The sequence below is a fragment of the Sceloporus occidentalis genome, unplaced genomic scaffold (assembly GCF_023333645.1).
Source record: "Sceloporus occidentalis isolate IW3139 unplaced genomic scaffold, rSceOcc1.0.p SCAF_12, whole genome shotgun sequence".
In the NCBI taxonomy this organism is placed as follows: domain Eukaryota; kingdom Metazoa; phylum Chordata; class Lepidosauria; order Squamata; family Phrynosomatidae; genus Sceloporus; species Sceloporus occidentalis.
The window spans coordinates 23,599,277-23,613,621 of record NW_028316992.1 but is presented as its reverse complement, the minus strand read 5'-3'; the positions used below and the strand labels follow the sequence as shown (position 1 = coordinate 23,613,621).

The following is a 14,345-nucleotide window of genomic DNA, read 5'->3' as shown; positions in this document are numbered from 1 at the left end:
AAAGGGCTTTTCATTCTTTATGTTCAGATTCTATGTTTTACCATACATTTTACCATAAGTGTTATGTTTTACCATAGTATTATATCACTGAGGATTTTATAAATGGAAAAAATTATAAAGTACACATTTGAAAAGTTAAAGTGCAACCTTATCTATGCATACTCAGATGTTCAATGGGGTGAGTCTCAGGAAACTACAGGATTATAGCCTTAGTAAGTAATCTTATATATTGCTCTTGCCAAATTGCCTTTGCTCTCGTCAATCACCACGCTCTGCAAAGCACATGGCAAGTTCAATGTGACTGAAAAAAGGTCAATCTAGCACTTTACATTCAGTTAGATATACGGGAAAGAAACATTTAATCCCAAGACAGAGCACAATTATAGTGGAAGGATTCCTCTTCTTATCTACTAAGCACACAATAGACTAGCTCCCTGTGCCTCATCAATAGAGACATACAGACTCATAAGTCACAAGTACGTATTCAAATGTTAGAAACAAAATGCTCCCCAATGTTGGGTATGCTTTAATTGAGAGTTTCTGCATGGTAGGGGTTGGACTGGATGGCCCTTGTGGTCTCTTCCAAATCTATGATTCTATTATTCTAGTTGCTGCACTTTCCTTTATATAGTGAATCTTGACACACATCAGTGGGCATTTTGTTTCTAACATTTGAGTGTGTACTTGTGACTTATGAGTCAGTATGTTTCTATTGATGAAGCAAAGGGAGCTATTCTCTGAGCCTCATCAAACTTCTATAGCACCTGTCAAGACCCAGGAGGGGTCAATGCTACTGCTTATGGAAGGGAGGAGAGGGAGGCAATTTAGACTATGAAGGTGTGGTGGCTTTGGACTTCCAGGGGAGGGAAAAGGAGCATATATTCTATCTGTGCATATATTCTCATTTCTTCTCTCCTTCATCCTAAGACCAGAGGCTTCTTCACCATCTGAATTGCCTTTCAATTTCCTCCTCTCTCCAGTGCTAAATAGCAGCCCATCCCGATGGTCTGACAATTGCTGGAGCATGGGGAAGTCATGAGACTGTGTTGGCAAAACCTTGTGCTATGCCTCTTTGACGTAAGATCTCAACCATTATATAATTTCTTTTCCAGTTCATGAAATATTATCTAAGCTATGGACATGTTCTTGGCAAGCAAAGGACAACTCTCCCTTGAACCCTCTTATCTTGAAGACTCTCTATGGATAATTTACAGCCACTAAAGATACTGTATTTTTCTTCCCCATGGAGTTCCTTGGGAGAGAGATGATGTCCCAGGATGGTTTCTCCTCTCTATTAATCATATTATTCACTCAGGTCCTCTGGGAAGAACCTACTACAGTCAAGAAAATCCAGGTTGGTGGTGACTTCCCAGAGGACCTTTTCAATTGCTGCTCCAAAAATTTGGAATGATCTGCAAGACGAGACCGGCCAGATAACATTTCTTGATGCCTTCAAAAAGACGATTAAAGTGGTCCTCTTCCGGTGGGCCTTCCTAGACTGACCTCTGATCAGGGTAGAATTATCGGCTTCCTTAATCATCCCCCTCTGTATTGCCTCTTGCGCCTTAATTTGTTTTAATTAATCATGTTTTTATTTATATGGTTTTTATTGTTATAATTTTATATTTGTAGGAGGGGTGGTAGGGGGGATGGGGGAATAAGGGAATGTTTTTGTTATTGCTTTTGCATTGTATTTGATTTTACTGTTACTTGCCTCGCTCCTCAAAAGGGAGTGGTGGGATACAAATAAATAATAATAATAATAATAATAATAATAATAAATTTATCTTTTACACTATGGTTACAGATGCTTTGGCAACAGCTTTGGGAGCTTTTTCAGACTGAAATGCAGCTAATAAATAATTTTAATACATAAATAAATACTGACTAATTCCATGTAGCTTACCTTTTGTCCCCGAAAACCTTTTGGGCCAGGTGGACCTTCAATTTCTAGGCAGCTCATTTTGTAGCACTGCAACAAATCAAATGAAAAGTAGTTTAAACTTTCACAGTTTAAACTTGATGATTTTCTGCCTATGCTGTCACAAAAGAAATCTGCACACTCTTGGGCAAACTAGCTTTCAAGTGTCAAGCCTTCAAATGTAATCATTTCCCATTCGTTTACAACATGTTGTTAGGCATCTGCTTCTGCTGTAACACATCTCCTAGAGCAGGGGATGCTAAGGGGATGAGGAGCAATTTTCATCACTGTGCCCTCCCACTACATACCACTAAGTTCATGCTGATCCTGAAGAGTGATAGTGTGACTTCTGGTTTCAGTTTAGCTGATTTCAGCCCTGGTGGTAGTGGTTCTGGGGTTGTGAGTGTAAAATTAACCAAAATGCTGCATTTGGGAGCAGTTCTTGTGCAATTTGGGTGACTTATGAGGGGTTTTGTGCAATTTGGGTGGCTTGTGAGGTTCCCCCCCCCTTTTTTTTTTTGCCTAAAAATGCATTCTCAGTTTTTCTCAAAAACTTGGTGGCTTGGGGAGTGAAAAAATGGATAGCAGATGAACATAATCCAGAGGCTGCACTTTCTACAGCCCTGCCTTGGAGGGGATGATTAGGACTGCTACTATGCACTTGCAAGTCTCTTGCTAGGTATGTAAACTGTGTATCTTTTGTACAGGATTAAATGGCATACTACAGAATTTGTCTTTGTACGAACTGGTGAAGTGGTCCATAGCTAATTGATCAGCAAAGCCACTCAGTCGGATGATATGGATTTAGACAAATTTGCAGTGTGTATTTGTATAAAATGTATACATTTTGTAAGAAATAATTTTTCACTGAGTTAAATTTAATTTTCTCTTATGTAATTGTATATAGGTAGCATTTTCTTGAACCTATGGCTCTTTATCCTCTTCTGTGAAGATGCAGATGTGTGCAGCTTTTGACAGCAGTGTTTGAGTGTTTCTGTTCGGAAACAACTTGTGAAGGTACTTACCTCTCCATAGGCTTCATGTTTCTGTGTAGGAAAGAAAACATAGTGAATTAATTCAGTTAATTGTAAGAAGAAGTAAACTGTTACTGCTCATTCTCCCATACACATGTCAGACATGGCCTATTCCCTGAGTGAGTTTATGTAGTCATGGATTCTGACACAGAACCTGAGCAGGTACCTTGAATATCACAGCTCTCCACTTGGTAAAGGTTTTGCCACCCAGGCTTTATGGCTGCATACAAATGGTTATGCTTTGATCAAAGGAGAGGGGGTATTTTACTGAGAATGGATGGTGCAAGCAGGAAAATCTAAATGGATTGTAGAAGCCACAAAACAAGAGGAAAAGGTCAGAGCTCAGTTGTGGAGAGCATGTTTTGTCTGTAAAAGGAGTTCCCCACATTCAAACCCTGACATTTCAGACCAGTTTTGGAAATATCTCTGGTCAAGAGACTGGGTGGCCATTACTAATGCTCCTCTTAGGTAAGGCAAGCTTATGTGTTGCTCTAGTTGATGTACATTTGCTGAGCTTGAGTTTTTAGAATATGGATTACCCAGTTCTGCAGGCTACCCTTCTTCGGAAAGTTACCAGTTACCTTTGCTGACATAGGAAAGTAAAGCCAATTTTTTTACATAAAGTCAGTACTCTAACTGACACATCATGCACGAGAAAAAACTTTGGAAAGTAGGTCAAGTGAGCTTGTATGCCCACTATGCCCACTGAAAATGATTCAGATACTCCACTGAAATCACTTGGATGACTCATGCAAAGTTGCAAAGTTATATCAACCCGTCCTTAGCTTTGAAACTTGAGTTTCTTTGGGAAATTCTAGTAATTTCTAATCTTTCTCTGTTCCACATGGAAAGACTGGTGTGGCCACTGGATGATCATGGGAGCCAGACACTCCGCTAAATAACCAAGAGGTATTTGAGAAATGGCCATTCTAGCTCTTTCTCTGTCCTTTCTTTCATATAATGAAAAATGAGGGGAAAAGAAAAGAAAAAAGGAACAAACCCAACCTACTTAACACACCATGCTTGCTGCTGCAGCTTTGGAATCAAGCCTTTTGCAGTTGGGGACAGCTGATTTCTTTCTTTCTTTCTTTTTTCTTTTACAATTTCCAAGGAATAGTTACATCAGAAAAATCTCTTGTCAAGGAATAAGATTTGCCTTAGAGGACTATGATTTGGAAGCTCAAAGGAAGGTTACTACACTGTGGAGATGCAACCTTTTAGTTTCTGTCCAACATTTCAATAATACAACATTTCTTTTTCCAGTGAGAGGAGCTTTATCGTGGCTTTTCCCTTGGCATTGTCACCTAGCTATGAGATCAATTAGGGGTTATTATAATGTGTCTATATAAAGGGTAACTGTCATAAATAATTGACAATAGTCTCAGGACTAGTGGAATAGTGTGACCTTTTGAAATCCAGTGGCAACTTTTGCTCTATGTTTGGCTGACCCTCTGCTCCCACACTGAATAACACTATCTAAATAAGACTTCATTAAATTCAAATTCAAATTCAAATTCAAATTTTATTGCCTTTGACCAAAGGTCATTGCACAGCATAACAATATAACAATACATATAACAATATAACAATATAAAAATACATGTAAATTATATCTAAAATGCAAGTATCTCATATCTGGTATAATGTAAAATTATGAATTTTGATAAGTTGAGGATAAAACTTAGGGGCATGCAACAAAAGGAACAAGTTACTGTCTTCATATAGAAATGTCTTATTCAGATCCTTCTTAACCCAATTCCTCTTGGCACTCTATTGAGGGGAAGCACCAAAGAGGTGCCACCACTGTCATTTGCCCACCCAAGCATTCTAAAATACCAGAAGTAGGATCATGGTGAAAAGAGTTTAGGGGGTTGGTGCATCTTTTGAGTGCTCCCAGGGTGAAGTAAGCTCATACCTTTTGCTCTACTCAGAGAAGAAGAGTTAAAATACACTATTTACAGTGACCCATGGATACATTGGGGTTAATTTTTGACAAAAATTTCTAGACTTATACATGAGCATATACAGTACTTAAACATCTGTGGCAGGGATGGATCCCCAGACATTTTGAACTACAGCTCACATAAACCCTTGCCATTGGCCAAGCTGGGTAGGATAGAGAGAAGATGTAGGCCAAAATGTCTGAAATGAATTCTTGGTCTGTGGAACTAAGGGGCAAAACAGTCTGCTCAAAAAAGGTGGGTTGGGACTGCTCTGGAGCTGCTCGCCCTGGCAAGCACATGCATGTGGCCTCAAACTGGCCCATCATCAATGTTTTAAAGCGGTTTTGGAAAAGGAGTGGTTTTTTACTGCTCTTTGTCAGAGCGACTTTTCTGGGTTGGGGTGGCTTCCGAGTGGCTTGGGGGCGTACATCAAGCCACCTGAATGCAGGATTTTTTCACCCGTCTGTTTGGAGCTATTCTTCAGTTACTCATCCTACTATTCTTCACTAGTTCTATACAGATTGATGGGGTGGGTGGGGAGCTGCCTTTTCCTCCAGCAGTTGATGGCCATAAGTGGCCAAGAGTGGAGCAACATCTTTTCCCTAAATGGATGAAGAGTACTATAGGCTATTGTAAAATATTAAAATTCTTACCATAACTTGGATGATCCTATCAATGGTGTCAGTATCTACTTCGATGGTATCTTTTTTTGTGGTAGCGTAGTTGTTACGATAAAGTTCATGAGGAGAGTTGGCAATTTCTCGGAGCCCCTGTTCATAGATGTTCTGGCTGGGGGCCACAGCAAAGAGCTTGATCCCTGCATCTCGTGCGCGTTCAGCTTGCAGCTTCATTCCCCCACAGGGGCTCCCTGTGACATGGCCATCAGTGATCACAACTGCATAGTTAGTCACCCCTGGGGCTGTATTGGCAAGTATCTGTGAAGTCATGTTGGAGAGAGCACAGTCCGTGAAAGTGCCCCGCCCGATATACTGAATGTTCTTCAACTTATCAAGGTATATTTCTTTGCTGTTAGTGAAATCGCTGTAGAAAATGACAACATCTGAAAAATGAAGTCCTGCAAATTGCCAAGTGATGGACACCTGGTTCTGATACATCTCATTTTCCAACCTAGTGATGAATTCAGGGATAAAGCGTTTGATGTGGTCCACAAGGCTCTGGATGGGCACAGTCTGCAGGGCGATGCTTTCAGATGTGTCAATCACAAAGTACACTCTGATGGGACAGTCAGGTTTATCTGGACAGAGAGAAAGCAAGAAAGAATGTGCTGAGGAGACCTGGGTGCCACCCACTCAGCAGGATGTTACTTGGACTTGCCAGATGTTATCATTCAGGGTCCTGGGTGTTTGAGGGTCTGTACACCTTCTCATTTCATTAGCATAGTAGCTAATGGATAGGCTTAAGAATCAGGAAACTGCAGATGTGCACTTGAAGGCACGAACCCTTTAGCGTTCTCTCTCTCTCTCTCTCTCACACACACACACACACACTTTATCGCACCACCTCTGGTGCTCGACTTACCTCTTCCGAATTGGGCTCAAATTCGGAAGTTATGCTGATTTTACTGCATTGACATTTTCCTTAAAATGACTTCCTCTTCCCTCCAGTGTTGAATTTGGCCCCCGTAAGTCGCTTCGGTGGCCATTTTTTCCAAATAGGAAGCTTTGGAATTGGAAAAAATGGCTGCCGAAGTGACTTATGGTACAATAAAGTCCATATTTAGAATATAGAGGGAATAATACTGGTGATAATTGCTGTTATAGCCTGATATCCTGTTGAATAGTCCCAACTAGAGTAAACAGGGCCTAAATGCCCTAAAGACATCAAATCCTATCTGATCTTGGAAGCTAAGCAAGGCTGGCTCTGGTTAGTACTTAGATGTGAAAATGGCAATGAATCCCAAGTGTTGAGCAATATTTCAGAGGAAGAAAGAGACAAAACCACCTCTGAGTATCCCTTGCCTAAGAAACCCTATGAAATTCACAGGGTCACCATATGTCATTGGGTGACTTGAAGACACATATGCACACAGAGGGAGTAAACCCATTAAATAAATTGCTGAATGGTGAATCAACACAAATATAAACCTAATGGATTCAGCAGGTCTACTATAGTTGGACTAAAAGAGGATTTAGGCCATAAACTGTGTAAAGTACTTTGAACAACGAACATTAAAACTATATAAAATACTAATAATTATTTTAATTTGTGTTATATTATTGATTCCCACCAGGAAATGTTATGGGCTGGAACCAAATACTGCTGTCTTTGGGTCTTCTTATATCTGTGATATCTAGCCTCACCAGAGATAAGCTGTGACCAGGAAAGATTCTCAGCTATACTCAGTATCCCAACAACTCAGTGAATGATTAAATAAAACCCCCACAAAATGCAGACATTAGATTTAAAAGGTAAAAAAAAAACATGGATGCCTACAATTTCTCTTTCTGCCCTGTATCTCTCATGCCCTGCCAAACTCAAAAGAGATGGTTCCACCTCCTTGAGAGCAGGGAGGCTGGAAGAATTGTTAGACCACACAGGCCTAGTGGCTTAACTGCTCATTCTGCAACAACACTCAGTTAAACTTTCTTATGCAGTTAAAACTAAAATCTAAGCTACAAGGCACTGTCTTTATAGTGGCAGCAGTCTCCTTTATAACCCCTGATCTCACAGGTAACAACTGTATACCATGTGTGTTCCCCACCCCTGACTACTTATGGATCAGTGCCAGTCCTCACCTGACTGTCTGCATATGTTGAACAGCAGCTCATGACAGCGTAGGTTTCAGTGACCATGCAACAAAGGATGGTTGTGCAAATGCCCTCCCCTCCTTATTTATCTATATTTATTATTATTATTATTATTATTATTATTATTATTATTATAGTTTATTTCTATAGCACTGTAAATGTACACAATGCTGTACATACAGATAATCAATCAATAAAAATATAAAACCTGCCCATGGCTTACAATCTACAAAATACATATAAACAGTAGCTAGTAATATAAAATAGAATTAGTTAAAAAAAAAAAGGCAACAATCAAAACATCAACATCTACTATCTAATCAAATATCAGATAAATATTCATACAATGCCTGTATGTATAGGAATCTGGACTGTCTTGCATACATTCCCTGTTTCTTCCAGGGTGGAACTTGGGCCAGCATGCACAGTATTCCAGAGTAGCCTCCCATCTCTGCACCTGTCAGACCCAGACCCACTTGAGTGCTTCAGCAAGGTTGCTACCCAGAGGTCCCATTGAAAGGGGCACAAGAAAAGTTTTGTTGAAAATGAGTAATGGTTCATTGGGCCCAGCGCCCTCATTCCCACACTGCTTAGCTAGATGCTTCCGTAAAGACCACAGAGGTCTCCTGGTTTGTTTGCTCTTCTCCATACAGTAACAGCTCTTGGGGGGGGGGGGGGTGATTATGCTACCTTCCTTCATCTCCCATGAGCTCCAAAAAAGAATCTCTCTAAACTGAATGAATAAACAAAATGGTAAGTGAGGTTCAAATTAAGTAAATGATTGGCAACACTAGGTGGAAGAGAGCTCAGTGACCTTACTGGCAGGCAATATATGCAGACAGTAGAACCAGTGGTCAGTCTGAACTACACTGATTCTGGCAGGTGGTCAGTGCCATTCACTTGCATGGCACTGATCCAGCTGCTCTCTACCATTACCATTGACACACAGTGTGTTGCATTGTTCCTCTGCTTTTTTGGGAGGTAAATGTCTGAAAATTCATGCCAATAGTCATCTAAATGTTGCTGATATGTGTAATCAAGTCAGCATTGGCCTGTGGCAACCATATGAATGAGAGACCCCTAGGGTTACTGGTCATCAACAGCTCTGTTCATGTTCTGCAAAGTTAGGGCTGTGGCATCCTTGATTTAATCCATCCTCCTGCAATGTGGTATACCTGGTACAGACTGAAGGTAAAGATACCATGAAGACTATGGAATAAAAGAAACTCATGGATATCATCTACCCTAAACTACCCAAATATGCAAATACAGAGCAAATACCTAGCACAACACGGCTAAATCCATCTATGCAAAAGCAGCTAATATATTTCTTGAAACCTTGATATCCAAATCTGATATCTAGAAATAAAAGCAACAGATGATGTTATTTCATCCATCTTCTGAGAAATATGTTAAAGCTGACTTCCTAAAAAGTAGAAAAAAGCTCATTGGCTAATATGGGGATTATTGCAGCTGTGCAATTGTAAGAGACACAGAATTTCTACTAAGTGTGATGGCAAAAAAGAGTGAAAGGAAGGACACTGAAGTAGGCAAGCTTTGTAGTGGTGTTTTTACCTGCACAGGAAGATGCTCCAACAATCACATCATCATCATTTTGAGCATGCAGTGGAATTAGAGTTGTGTAGAGCAGAAGAGCTAAAAAGGCTTCTGAGAACATCTTAGCGAATGGGCTACAGACTTTCAGTCCTGTCAAGAGAGAGTCAACATAAGTATCACAGGCAGTGCAATATTTTAATACATACTTTATTCTCACATTTTCTTCTGAATAGACTGGAGGTGTATCTTTAATGTCAGGTAAGTAAAATTTAGCCCAGATAAGATGAGAAACAGTGTGGTGCAGTGGTGTGACCATTTGTTTCAGACTCTGGGCGACCAAGGTTTGATTTTCTGCTCAGCTGTGGATGACCTTGGGCAACCCACACTCTCTCAGCCTCAAAGGAAGGCAAAGGTAAAACCCTCTGAACAAATCTTGCTAACAACACCCTACAACAGAGTTGTCAAAAGTTGGAGTTTATTTGACACTTGACAATAATCACAAAAAGAACACATGTTAACTCAAGCCTAGTAGGAGACTTTTTTTCAGGAAGGACTTCCTTTAAACAAGTTGTCCTTGGCTGTGCTTATTTCAGGAATCCACCAGAGTCATTCTTGGGTGTGGGGGTCAGTATATTTTTAGCAACCAGCTAGGTTGCTGAATATGTTGGCCATGCTGGATGGAACTGTCCAGGTAATGGTGAGGGAAACAATATGAAAGTTGTGTTTTTGAGAAGATGAGCCAGATAGTAGTGAACTTCCTTACACTTGTGCTTTCCTCCCCATTATCACACACTGTAGCTAAACCTAAATATGCACATTGGCAGCTAATGGAAAGAATGCCCCAAAGTTGGCAGATTCACTACTGTCTGGGTAATTCTATCGAACATGGGTGGGGTCAGTTCAAAAAGTAATACATCCCAAGCATAAATGCTATATTGTGCCACCAAATAGTGCCTATTCCATTTTAACTGCAAGGCACAGTGGATTCTTTGCACATATGATCTCTGACACCCTTCCTTCCTTTCAGGGATCTCTGCTAGCCTGGCTGGAAAATACCTATGAAAAGAGAACCAAAGGAACTGCTTCATGTCAGGGATGACAGCACCATCTTTTTTTTTTAAAAGAAGATGTAACCGCATCCATGACTAGTTGGGCTATGATCAGGAAAGTTAAATTTTCCAGAATAAGGCAGTGATGAACAGTCAGGGAAAGAATCCAGGGTTCTAGTCATGTTTGGTCCTCTTTGGGTGGCACAATACTGGGCAGAGATGTCCCTCATGATTGTGGCAATACTGAAAGCTATATAACACTGCTACTGTATAGGATTTTCAAATGCAAAGTACATAAAAGTGTTTCCCTCATTTTATTTTCACAAACATCAGAGAATATGACTTTGCAATCCTGTTTTGATGGCTGGACCATTTTAGATAGGGTTTCACCTGTCAGGGAGCTTGGAGTGGAGAGTATCCAAATCTAATTCAAACATTTGATCCACCCCTACCATGCCCTTCTTGTTGCAAACACGCCTATAAAGATTGTTTAAAAACTGGAGATGGATACAAATAGGATTGACTGAAGTGATGGAAAAGGTCTTTTACAAAGGCACTTTCCAGATGGAAATCTACTTTGGTGGAATTCAGCAAAGAGGAGTGTGCTTACAAACCATTAAACTTGCTGGATAAGGAATGTGTTTTAAGCCCTGCAGACCATTTATTATTACTATTTAGAGCATTTTTCCTCAATCAAAACTCTGCAGCCAAGAGCATCTTGCAAAATATGTTCCTGCCCTCATGCTTCCAGCCTAAAAACATGAGATACAAGGAAAAGGAACTGGGACAAAAAATATGATCCCAGTTTGATTGTGTCTCTTCTCCTTCAGGGTTGGCCTTTTCCTCATTACCATTTCCCCATCTGCTTTTTTTCTTGTCCTTTTGCTCTCTGCTCACATGTTCAGTTGGAATCTGCTTTTTCACTTCTGCCCTCCCTTCTGAGCAGGCCATTTCCCCAGAAGCCCCTCTGGTGGCCATTGGGTTGGAGAAGGAAGGACCAGCATTGGGATCTTGAGGCTGGCAGCTCCTCAAGGCCTATGTGCTTCTTTTTGCCTTTCTGCCAACTGTGGTCTTCACAGGAAAAGGATCTCAGTAGCAGTCCAAATTTTCATCAAGCCAGCTGGTGATCATCCATGCCTACCAGGAACCAGAGCTTTTTGGACTATTGTTCTCAAAATCCCATAGCCAGCATGGTCACTAACTGTGTGGCTGGGTTGATTCTGGGAGCTACAGTCCAGAAAAAGTATTTCCCCCCCCCCTTTTTTTTTCAGTAAGCACACTTTGGGTTTGGCTCTCTGACCCTGCTCTTCACAAGCCCTTCTGTTGGAACTGACCAAAAGCCCACTTGGGGCTTTTACAGGAACAGCACTAAGCTATGGCCTGTCTCCTGGGAATTTACAGGCAATGTGATGCCTCTATACATGGGAAGATGTTGCTATACCCTGTCCCTTGTTTGTCACTTCATGCTGCCATTTAGGTTTGTCACTTCATGCTGCCATTTAGATTTAGTCAACCTCTGCCTGGCCCAAGGTTTTTCAGGTTTCCCAGTATTTGCAGGCCTCCACATTTTCCTTTGGTATGGTCCCTTAAACCCCTGCACCCTTTTCAGGCCAGTGTCCCCCAAACTGCATTGTTTGTGTACCCTGGAAGCGATTTCTATCTGAGCTATTACACTATCTCAGGACTACTAACAGCAAGACTTCCAAGAAATGAAGGCCTCCAACAATATTTGTGACCAAAGAGACCCTTGACAGGCAAACCTAATATTCTTGTAGAATACAGGCATTTCTCCACAGCAGAAACATTCAGCAAATATAAAATAATGAATTGTAATGGATGCTTAAATTGGAGTTCCTTCATCCAAGTTTTCATGCCAAGACCTGAGGCTTTTTCTTGATGAGGCCTCAGATGCTCTCTCTAATGCTGCACATTCAGATTTAAACTCTCTTTCCAGCTTCCCACTACATTTCCCCCAGTTCCTGTTTGTTTGAATGCTGCCCAAGAGAATATTTCATGCTGTTTTTATTAAATGTTCTGATGCAATTCTGCCTGTGTTTTTATAATCTGTATTATTAGCTTGAGCTAATAATATGTGCATTCCTGTCACTGTGGGAGTTTTCTGATCACAAAAACCAAATCAAGGCAAGAAAAAAAAATGAACATCTTTTTAGAATAATCACCAAACCCACCTCAAGGTATGTGTTTGGAAGGGGTTTCGTGATTATGTTACACTCCTCACAAGTACGTGAAAGATAAATTCCAAGATACCAATTCTACATAAACTGCTTGACTCCCTTCCCAGTTTCAGAGAGCTGTTCATATATCTTTGTATACACATCCTAATCGGGTACACAACAGAGCTCAAACAGCTGGCTTAAAGAGAGGTGTCAGTAGTCTTCTTTAGAAACAAAGTGGAACAAAATCAGACATGGCACATGCAAGAAAAGAACTTGCTACTTGTCTCCTGTCTTACTTCTTTCCATGATATAACACTGGAGAAGAAAGTATAATATCACCAAAACTCCATAAAACAGTGATACCTTTATTGGGCCAACCAAAATACATATTATACAGGTGTAAGCTTTCAAAGCTCGATTGGCTTCAAAATTTATTGGGCCAATCAAAATGCATATTATATATGTTGCAAGCCTCAAAAGCTTTCAATATGTACAATGTGCCTTTTGGTTGGCCCAGTAAAGATATCATTGTTTGGTGGATTTGGGATGATTTTGTACTTTGCTATATGGCCAACCCCGGAATACATTTACTGGAGAACAAATGATCACCAGTTAGAGAACTGCTGTGGCACATAAGTTCTGAAAACACACAGTCTGCTCCATCCACTCCTGGAAATTATAATATGCTATTCAAATACTCTAGATATCTTTCAGTGAAGCATAATAACCAAGGCAGTGCCATAAACCAACTGGGGGAAAAGAAGTGATGTTAAAGTGGCAATATCCGAGAGGGAAAAGCATCTGCTTTCTAAGAGCAGTGGACGTTTTCTGACCACACAGAATCCAGATCCATCTAGGAGTAGTTACACCCAGAGACTTTTGCGAAATGAATGCTAGTAAATGGGCTGTAGGTGCTTAGCCAAAAGTGATATGTAGGTACTCATCCTACAGGAAAGGTAAACCATGGGGTGGGATCAAAAGCTGTTGAGAATGGATCAGCGATCACTTGTCCTGCCAGGAAAATAGGTAGCAATACAGTATAAACCTCCCAGCCCAGTCCCAGGAGCAGCATTTATGGCCTTGCTGTCTAAATAAAAAAGCATTTGACTCCCCCAACTCAGACACGGCAAGAACACCACCCAAATGTCAACTTCTCATCAGAAACATCACGCCTGTCTCTGGGTACCTGATACATGCGTCAAAAAGCACAGCACATTTAATTCAAAGGAATGAGGTCAAGGCAAGAAAAGATCTGGAAGAGAAAGTGACAGCTCGCTTACCTGTCCAACAAGGAGATCATCAACACTTCTTTTTTTTTTGGAGTGGGGAGATCAATGGTAAAGGAAGCAATCTCTGGTTCTTCCTTTGATTTCAAAAGGGGCCCTGCCACATTGAGGACCACTTTCCTTTACTTAATTTTGGAGTGGAGGGAAGGATCCCATCGGGCGTGGCAGAGGCTTCTCCAGCTGAAAACCTCTGCAGCTTCTCTGGCAGGAAAAAAAAAGTCACTGCCTACTTTATAATTCTCCTCCTTCCCAGCTCGGTGCGAATTTTCCCCGGGAGACACTCCTTCAACTGGACGCAGGGTGGCGCTGTGGGTCCACCAATCCGGCCTCCAGCCAGGGAGGGGTGCTCCTGCCTGCCTTCTGCCAGACTCTCTCTCTCCCCCCTCCAAGAATGGGGCTAAGCAAGAGGGAAACTGTTGTAATCTTGGCTGCAGTGGGACTCGGTTTTTGGAGCCAAGCTGGAAAGAGGGACCTCTTCGGAATCAAGAAGGAAAGGCACTGCATGACAAGCAGAGCTCCACTGCTTACATTTAGCCTGAGCTTGCCTGCTACTGCTTTTCATTTCCTCCCCTCCCCTCCCTGAACTGACTAGGTAAAACTTTTCATAAAA

At 41.1% G+C, this 14,345-nt stretch overlaps 1 protein-coding gene across 2 annotated transcripts in view; it reads right to left on the bottom strand.

Annotated features, from left to right (window-relative positions):
* The window catches only part of LOC149305385 (collagen alpha-2(VI) chain-like), a 61,163-nt gene extending 47,243 nt beyond the window's left edge, over positions 1 to 13,920 (bottom strand). For both annotated transcript variants that reach the window (XM_089478095.1, XM_089478096.1), the window contains exons 1-5: positions 13,730 to 13,920; positions 9,242 to 9,373; positions 5,552 to 6,153; positions 2,947 to 2,967; positions 1,907 to 1,972 (exon numbers count right to left, since the gene is read on the bottom strand). In XM_089478095.1, the coding sequence (XP_089334221.1) occupies positions 1,907 to 1,972; positions 2,947 to 2,967; positions 5,552 to 6,153; positions 9,242 to 9,344 (792 nt within the window). In that variant the 5' untranslated portion in view covers positions 9,345 to 9,373; positions 13,730 to 13,920. The remainder of the gene's footprint in view (positions 1 to 1,906; positions 1,973 to 2,946; positions 2,968 to 5,551; positions 6,154 to 9,241; positions 9,374 to 13,729) is intronic.
* Positions 13,921 to 14,345: the final 425 nt, after the last annotated feature.